The sequence below is a fragment of the Medicago truncatula genome, chromosome 7 (genome assembly GCF_003473485.1).
Source record: "Medicago truncatula cultivar Jemalong A17 chromosome 7, MtrunA17r5.0-ANR, whole genome shotgun sequence".
In the NCBI taxonomy this organism is placed as follows: Eukaryota; Viridiplantae; Streptophyta; class Magnoliopsida; order Fabales; family Fabaceae; genus Medicago; species Medicago truncatula.
In genome coordinates this window covers 4,703,948-4,713,568 of record NC_053048.1, presented here as the reverse complement: position 1 = coordinate 4,713,568, position 9,621 = coordinate 4,703,948, and the positions used below count along the sequence as shown (strand labels likewise).

At 27.6% G+C, this 9,621-nt stretch overlaps 1 protein-coding gene and 1 long non-coding RNA gene across 3 annotated transcripts; both read right to left on the bottom strand.

Moving 5' to 3' along the window:
• Positions 1-4,425: 4,425 nt before the first annotated feature.
• On the bottom strand, positions 4,426-5,191 carry LOC112416379 (uncharacterized). 2 transcript variants are annotated; one of them, XM_024770012.2, is made up of 3 exons: positions 5,084-5,191; positions 4,718-4,977; positions 4,426-4,629 (listed from the first exon to the last, which is right to left on the bottom strand). In XM_024770012.2, exons 2-3 carry the CDS (start codon positions 4,922-4,924, stop codon positions 4,459-4,461), a joined length of 378 nt encoding a protein of 125 aa, XP_024625780.1. In that variant the 5' UTR covers positions 4,925-4,977; positions 5,084-5,191; the 3' UTR covers positions 4,426-4,458. The 2 variants fall into 2 exon arrangements, with proteins under 2 accessions (XP_024625780.1, XP_039683347.1); XM_039827413.1 differs by having other exon boundaries at positions 4,718-4,863.
• Positions 5,192-5,543: 352 nt separating this feature from the next.
• LOC120576901 (uncharacterized) lies at positions 5,544-6,157 on the bottom strand. Its single transcript, XR_005642975.1, has 3 exons — positions 5,978-6,157; positions 5,751-5,880; positions 5,544-5,621 (listed from the first exon to the last, which is right to left on the bottom strand). It is a non-coding gene; the product is annotated as an uncharacterized lncRNA (long non-coding RNA).
• Positions 6,158-9,621: the final 3,464 nt, after the last annotated feature.

Below are 9,621 nucleotides of genomic sequence, written 5' to 3'. Positions count from 1 at the left end.
AAAACTTCTATTTTTCTACAAGTTATTAATTGTAGAAATTATTAATTGTGCACATTAAGATGTAAATGGAGTTTCACAGACATAGGTTCCGTTTGGATTGGCTTATTTTGAGCTTATGTGGGCTTATCTACTCCCATAAGTCTTTTCAAAGGTGTTTGGGTAAATAAATAAAAATAGCTTATCATGGTTTCATAAGCTGCTTATGCCATATTTCAATAAGCCTAAATTTTCAGCTTACCCTCCGGCTTAACAAGGAGCTTATGAATTTATGTGACCTCCTTCGATTCTCTCTGGAGCCACTTTTTCCAAACATATATTTTAATTATAATTATCTTTGGCGGTGCATAAGTAACAAAATTGTTATATACTTATCTTACTAAAGTAACACATGTAACTAAGATTTTTATTATTATTTTTTTAAGGAAGATTTTTATTATTTTTTGTTACGTAACAAAATTAAACTGAATAGAAAAAACAAACTTTTCGTTTTTTTTAAGGAAGATTTTATTATTTTTTGTTATCTTGATATTTTTTTTAAGGACAAATATTGATTATACTATATAGGGTTGAATATGTTTTTGGTCCCTACAAATATACCAACTTTTCGTTTTAGCCCCTCTAAAATTTTCCTTCAACTTTTAGTCCCTATAAAATTTTCAATCACTACTTTTGGTCCCTATTTTTAAGTTAATTTTAGTATTTTTTTTTAATGAAATTGTGCAAAAATGTGTAGAATATTTCCCAAAAAAAAATTAGAATTTTTTAACATAACATAAATTTAATATGAATTTTTAACCATCAAAATATAAAAATTCATATTAAATTTATGTTTTGTTAAAAAATTCTAAATTTTTTTGGGCGAGATTCTTATAATATTATGAATTTTATTCAAAAATATGAATTCTACATATGAGTTTACTTTAAAAGAGGGACCAAAAGTGAAGATGGAAAATTTTAGAGGGACTAAAATGAAAAGTTAGTATATATATATAATTATAATTAATATATTATAATATTGTTTTTTACATCTTGATTATTTTTATCAAAAAAATCTTGATAATTATGGTTCGATTCTCTGATTTTTATGTTAACTTAAAAATATTTAAAATTTTGATAATTGGTTATGTAATGTCACATCCAAACACTTCAATTTATGTAAGTACTTTTTAGTGTACATATCTAAACATAAACAGCTTATTAAGTATAAGAGCTTATGATGTAAGCTCTAATGATATAAGCTCTAATGCTATAAGCATCTATATAAGCTGTTTATCCAAACGGGGCCATAGTCTCTCTTGAATATTTTTCTTTTTACCAAAAGAGTGCACTTTTTAAATTTATTCACCAAAAAAGTGTAGTTTTCAAGAAACAAATCTAGTTTTCAAGAAAATTACACATATGACTTCTGGTGATGACGATTTTTTATTTTTTTTTAAAGATCCAGTGACGACTTTTATTTGTCACTAAAGTCAATTTATAATAAAAATAAATAAAATAAAAAAGCAAAGCAGTGTCTGCCATCAACGTTTTTACTTTAAAAAAGAGGGTAAGTCGTTGGTGGCAACCACGACTTACCCACTTGTGTGCTAGGATATACCAGCTATTAGTTAGTTAAAAGTAGCTTTTTTTAGGTTACTTGTTTTTTAAGTAAACTAGTTTAGTTGAATTTTTTATTCTAATCAGCTTCTATATAAAGCATTGTATAACACTACTGGTATTTAAACCCGTGCGATAAGATATGATATTGATTAATAAATAAGATAATCGTAAATGAAACAATAATAGTTGTAAGTGAGTATGAATTAACGTGTTCAAAATAAAATCAATAAAAACTTGAAGTGATTTAGAATTCTCGATATCAATTTGGATAGACAAATAAAAATAACCAAATGCAACAACTAATATAAGTTTGTCTTGAATAATAATATACAAATTTTTGGATAATAAAGACGTATCAATTCTCAACAATTGAATCGGTAAAACTCAGTTTTGTGTCCATGACTTTTGCTGATTCCAAATCAAAAATTCATCATAAAGATGATGATCAACCTGGCATGAAATAAAAAAAAATTGTATGATTATACACGATTATTTTAAATGGCATAAGGTATAAAGAGAAATACAAATTACATAACCATATAAAAAAGTATAAGAAAAATGCATAACATATTGTTAATTTGTGAAACAAATTTAGTTGATAAGTTTTGACTTTTTTGTCAACAACAAAATTCTAAATATTATTTCTTACACACGCATGTGCGCCCACACACACACGCACATATATACATATATATATATATATATATATATATATATATATATATATATATATATATATATATATATATATAGTTCGAAAGAAATGCATTATTTTAAATAAAAGTGCTTTGAAAAACATAGCTAGATGCACGCAACAATAAACAAATAGAAAATATATACGAATATGTATATGTGTAAATTACCTATCTTAAATTCTAAAAGACTTCTTTGTAGACAACATTATTAGTTTTGTTGGAGACACGTCCTTCGTCATCGCAAATCAGCATCTTCAGCCCAGCACGTGAAGTAACGCGTGAAAGAGCAACATATAACTGTCCGTGTGAAAATATGGGTTTTGGAAGATATATTCCAACATTTTTAAGAGATTGTCCTTGACTCTTATTGATAGTCATCGTAAATGAGACCATAATAGGAAATTGTTTACGTTGAAACGTGAAAGGAAGTTTTGTATCAGATGGAGATGGAGACAAACTCAATCTTGGGATATATACCTTTTGTCCAATACTGTTTTGTGATATTATCTTTGCCTCAAGTACGAAATTTCCCGTTTGCGTATTTATAAGGCGCGTACCATTGCATAATCCTAATGGCTGATCAATATTTCTCAATAACATAATTGGAACTCCAACCTTGAGATTTAACTCATGGTTTGGCAAACCTGAAGATTTGACGGTGTTCAAAAATTCTGGAGTGAGAATCTGATCAGGACCATTAATATCTTCATCCTGTGTAGACGGACTATCAGCACTTAAGTATGTTTTTTTCTCACCAGGAATCATCGATAAAATGTAATTGTTTAGTGAATCAACAATATCATTGGTAGGTGCTAAAATTGCCCTATCTTAAAAAAAATGAAATATCACTCATATTCTCCAAAAGTGATGGATATGTGCTATTAACAATTGAAGAAATTGGGTCACCTGAGTTCTTGATCAACATATCATCTGGTATTTCAATTTCAGCTTCCCCATCATTGTTGTCTCCAATATTTCCATCTCCAACATTTAAAATTCAGTCAGAGAACTCTTTGAGTTCATTGACATCAGAACATGAAGATCCAGTTTGAAGCCTCATGTTTTTGGTCAATTTTAAGACTCGACAATGTTTCCAAAGGCGCGATGAATTAATGCTAGCATCAACAACATCATGTCTTGGTGCTCTTGGAATGACCGGAAGAATTTTCCTGAAATCACCACCCAAGACGACCACTTATATAGAGAGAGATAGTGGATTAGTTTGGCATAAAGTGCCACATATCTAGGAAAAGTTACTTAACAAAAACAAACAATAGATGAGGGTAGGTCAACAAAATAGGAAAGTTAGTGGAAAACAAACTAAGATTATTATGAAGAGAAAAAAAAAACAGTTAGATTCTATTTTGATGAGTCTATTTGTTATAGCTTTTTTAAGAAGTAAAAAAAATCACTTTTAAGAGTGTGCATCCAATTTTTACAATTTGTAATAAAAAAATAGAATCTAAAATTTTTTCCCAAAATAAGAATCAAAATATTGAAGCAATTTTAAATAAGATAATTCATTTTATATAGTTGTATCCAAACAATTAATGGAAAACAAACTAAGATTATTATGAAGAGAAAAAAGAAGAAAAAAAAAAGTTACCTAGTTTATGAGTCTATTTGTTATAGCCTTTATAAGAAGTAAAAAAAATCACTTTTCAAGTTAAAAAAGAAGGACTCTTGCTAGTAGTTTGAATAACTTGGTTGAATTAACATTTTTCTAAAGTTGGTTTTTCACATAAAATTTATTTGTGCTTATAGCAAAATATGAGTTATCATTTAAGAATAGGCATGCATATAGTTTTTGCCACCATATGAAGAGAGGATATTGATAATGCTACGAAACACAATAAAAAAAAGTAAGGTGATTTATTTTGGTCACCAACGCAAGTGATTTTTGGTTACCACCACATCATTCGATAGAGATAATTTTTTTTTATATAGATAGAGTGACATTGACGTGGACAAAAAAGGACGTAAACATGTTATTTTTGGATGTATGACATATGCACCAAAGTACCAAATGTTATAACAACTATATTAGCAAATGTGAAGCAGATAAATTCCAAAACAAATAACAATTAAGAAGGTACTTATTGAGTAAAAAAGAAAAACGAAACAAAATAAATCTAAGTAGTGTAGACTAAGAAGAGCTAAAATATCAATCTTCAGGTTCTTGCTTAATTTTGACAACTTTCTGCAATTTAGTGGTGGACGACCGAGTTTGACAATCAACGTCAATATATGTTGCATCTGAGTCGGCGTTTCTCTTTCTCAAAGACTTGGATGGATGAGTATCTTTAGGAATAGAATTAGCTTCATCACCAAGAAGCTACATGAATAATAAACATTCATAACAATAGTTAATTTAATAAGTTTTATGAATACTTTTAAAGTAGATATAAAGAATATTTAACTACCTTAATGTTATCATCAGTTTGGGGAGTAATAGGACCTATGATATCAACATCATCTTCCTCACCATTCGGAGGAGCAGTATGACACTCAATATAATACTTTTTCTTAAACTCATCAATGATTTCATTGTCATCGGACATCTTTTTGACTACATAGGTATAAAACCTCTGTTCAACATTTTTTTGATTGATCTCCAGTTTGAAAAGCATTTCCTTATCACTAAGGTGTCAAACTCGGTTGGATAATCATTTGTGGTCTTTCCCTGTTTTTTATTTGGATTAGTAAACAATTAAAACCAATGTTTATTGTTTTAATAATATAACATAAAAAATACAAAAAAACAATATACTTAAGTTCATTATCAATACCATTTGTTCTTTTGCAGTCTTTCCAAAGTGCTGTGAAATAACTCCATCAAACAACACAAAGGTAGTTGACCCACTATCATCCATAACATGAATGTGCACCATAAACCTAAAATGAAAAGTGAATATACATGAAAGATTCAATAACCTTATAAGGAAACACTAACCAAAAAAATCAGTGACCAAAAGAATAAAAGTGGTGATGATGCAACTTGTCGTTTATATAAAATTGTCGTTTATATAATCATGTACATAGTAAGTTATTAGAAAGAAAAAAAATTGAAATTAGATTTGCTAATTATATAAGTAACCGAATAGAAAGAATAATTGAGTTTAGCTTAAAAAAAAAGAGTGAAACATAAGAAAAATTAATATGGAAAACGTTACCTTTTTTAGCATCGACTAATGTATCACATTTTTCACAAAAGTATTTTGTACAACCAGGTTCAACCTTCTTAAAACACTTATCACATGAAACGTAGCACCACTTTTTATTGGTGTCTATGTCAATAATTTTAGCCAAGACAACACATGCACCCACCTGCGTAGTTATTAAATTTATTTAAAGAATAATAATTAGAAAATTAAAACACAAAGATATGGATTAAGAATTATTTAACAACATAGTACAATAGTATAAGTCAAAGCAAATTAGCATAAAGTTGTAGACCTGTTTAGCTTGTGTAATATCTGAAATTGTCATGTTTTTTGTTTGGAGTAGATCATTAGACAAAGAAAGTGAAGATTGTGCTGTCATCTGGGTGACCCCTTGGGTCAAAGATGCATTGCCAATTTGCATTCTATCGTAAAATATAAGAAAATCATACTTAACAATTTTTTTTTCCTTCCAATTATCAATATATAATATATGTGTAATAACGATAGGTTAGTGCATACCCTTTCTTGTAGGTGCAACATTCTTCAATGTTGGGATTTATAAGCAGCTTGGTTTCATTGAATGCATTGGCAATCCCATACATACCTATTAAAACGATACACCAAAAGGTATTAAGTGATATATATCATTAACAATACAAAGAAATTAAAAATAATTACATTTAAAAAGATAATCTAATTACCACCAAAAACTTTAAGTCGACATAGATGCATAACAACTACAATTGAAAAAGTATTTCTATTCGTGCTCATATAGCTATTCATTTGTTCAGCAAAATGACCCCATAAAATACAAATGATTGTATTGCTCCTGAAATTTACAAAATAATTTTTATTAGACTAAGAATAATAATTAAAAAAAACATCTATATATGTAGTTAAAACAATCATAAAAAAGAAATCATAAAAATCTAAAAATAAGTTAATATTTAATTTGTAAGTTTAGTATAAAGTACTAACCCATTAAAACACCGTTATCAGTACCACCAATAATGTCCGGAAATTTTGTGAAGTTAAACAAATTTGTAGGAATTTTATCATAAGATGTTTTGGTTATAATAGTGCTTCCTATCAAAGTTAGCTTGTATTTGTGATTTGTTGGCTTAATATTTTCTTTATTAAATTGGATCAAGAACTTTTCTATAGTATACGAAGCACCCTCTTCAATAGAATCTCCAAGTTGTTTGAAATCCTTGCTTTTAATAGAAGCTTGTATCTTTGACAGCTGAAATAAATAAAATATTATGTGAATTTATGTGAATAAAAAGATAATGAGAATTATAAACCTGAAACAAATTCTTTCAAAAAAAATAAAGGTGAAACAAAAAAAAACAATGATATAATCATATCAACACGTCCATAGTATGGACAGTCATGAATCAAATTAATAAACTTCTTTTATTATCAATTTATAATAGTTTAGGTTGTTTTTCGGATGTGTTTTGGGCAGGCAATTGGCTAAGGCATGTTAACCTCTCCTATGCCGTGTCCTGCTAAATTCAGTTCAGCAGTTTTGCTGCTCCTGTTAGATGCGCTGTTAGATTCGGCTGTGCAGTTTGGCTGTTTTTTTTTTTTTTTTAACGGCATATTATATTAAAACAGAGCCACCAGAAAGAAAGTGTAGTGAACTCAAAATAACAAAGAAGATTATAGTGGAGGAACAGGAACCCCGCGCACCCAAAAACTGCACAGCAACAACCAAAACAAATAAATCCCCACCTTTGAATTTAATAGGCTAATTGTTTTACTAACACGTTCATACATGGTTCTTTTAATTTAATAGGCTAAATTTACTTGTGATGAAAAACAGAAGATACAAATTTTGAAATACATGAATAAATCAAAGATCTTTAATAACAAAATTTATAGGTACAACAGAACCATACCTTTTCATCTAGCAAAAGAAATTCAATAATGGATGCCTCTTTTGGTTTGTTGAAATCAGGAATTTTCCAAAGATTAACTATACGAACACGTATCTTCCAATCGATTTTTCCAGCAACAATGTCATCAATATTAGTAATATGAGAAGCCATTATTCAACCTACATAGAATTGAAAAGAAATAAATCATAGAAAGGTAGACAAAGTTAAAAATATTAATAGAGAGATACTTTAATCGTTGATATAAAAAAAGAAGTTAGAAATAAAAAAAGAGATTCAAAGCAAAAAAATATGAGGTACGATTAATTTGAAGCAAGATGATTTAATCAAAGGAAGGATGACTTATAAATATTATTTGATGTTACTTATATAGAGAGTTGAGAGATGATTAGTTTGGCATAAAGTGGCACATATGTAGACATAGTTAGTTACCAAAGACAAACGTTAGATGAGGTTTTTTCTTTTCTTTGGTGGCACAAATTTAATGAGAATTTTTTTAGCAAAAGTTTGTTTAGAAAAACATAGTTAACAAAAACAAAAAATCATATGGGGTTCGGTGTTTATATTGCCAAATAAATAGAGAAAATAGCACTACCAAAAAAATAGAAAACAAACTATGATGTCCATAAAAAAAAAAAGATTATGAAAGGAAAAAAAAACAAACTAAGATTATGGAAGAAAAAAAAAACGTATTTAGTAGTTTATGGCACAAATTTAGCAAAAGTTTGTTCAATTGCTTAAATATATGTTAAATAATAATAATAATAATAATAATAATAATAATAATAATAATAATGAGATGTCAATATTAAATTTAGCAAAAGTTTGTTCAATTGCTTAAATATATATTAAATAATAACAATAATGAGATGTCAATATTAAAATGATAAAATTAACCTCAAATTCTGACTCCAAAAAGTTGTTTAAGACAACTTAAAACCTTTTATAAATAAGATAAGATAAAAAGATAATGTGAAATATAAGCTTGAAACAAAAAACAATGACTAAATAATATTTTTTATCAATACGTCCATATTTCAGTCATGAAACCCAGTAAAGAACTTCATTTATTATCAATTTATAGTAGTTTTAATTTTGTTTTTTTTAACGGCATATTATATTAAAATAGAGCCACCCACAAAGAAAGTGAATCCTTTTCATCACATACATAGACATGTTGTAGTATAAATCAGAGATATTTAACAACAAAATTTATAGGTACAATAGAACCATGTGAATATCATACATGACCATATCTTTTCATCTAGCAAAAGTAATTCAATATTGGATGCCTGTTTTGGTTTGTTGAATTCAAGACTTTTCCAAAGATTAGCTATACGAACATGTATCTTCCAATCCAATCAATTTTTCCAGCAACAATGTCATCAATAGAACTAATATATGAGAAGCCATTATTCAAACTACATAGAATTGAGAAGAAATAAATCATATAAAGTTAGAAACATTAATAGAGAGATACTTTAATCGTTGATATAAAAGTGAAGTTAGAAATAAAAATAAAAGAGATTCAAAAGCAAAAAAAAAAATGACGTACTTTAATTTGAAGCAAAATGATTTAATGGAAGGATGAAGGATGTAATATGACTTATGACTTATAAATGCTATTTGATGTTACTTGTATTGTATAGAGATTTGAGAGAGGATTACTTTGGCATAAAGTGGCACAAATGTAGACAGAAGTAGTTACAAAAAACAAACAATAGATGAGGGTTGTTTTTTCTTTTTCTTTTTCTCTTGTGACACAAATTTAATGAGAAATTTATTTTAGCAAAAGTTTGTTGAAGAAAAGTTAGTTAAGAAAGAAAAAAAAATATGGGGATTGATGTTTATATTGCCAAATAAATAGAGAAAATAGAAAACAAACTACTGTACGATGTCCATCAAACAAAAAACAAAATAAGATTATGAAAGAAAAAAAACGAAAAAACAAACTAAGATTATCGAAGAAAAAAAAACGTATTTAGTAATTTTTTGCACAAATTTAGCAAAAGTTTGTTCAATTACTTAAATTAACTAATAATAATTACTTGATATATATTAACTAATAATAATAATGAGATGTCAATATTAAAATGACAAATTTAACCTCAAATTTTGGGTCCAAAAGGTTGTTTAAGACAACTTAAGACCTTTTATAAATAAGATTCAATAATGAAAATTCAATTCACCTTACAATTGGTATCAGGAGCTGCGTTAAGGGACATCTATCATGTTTCACATAAACATCTCAGTTTTACAAAA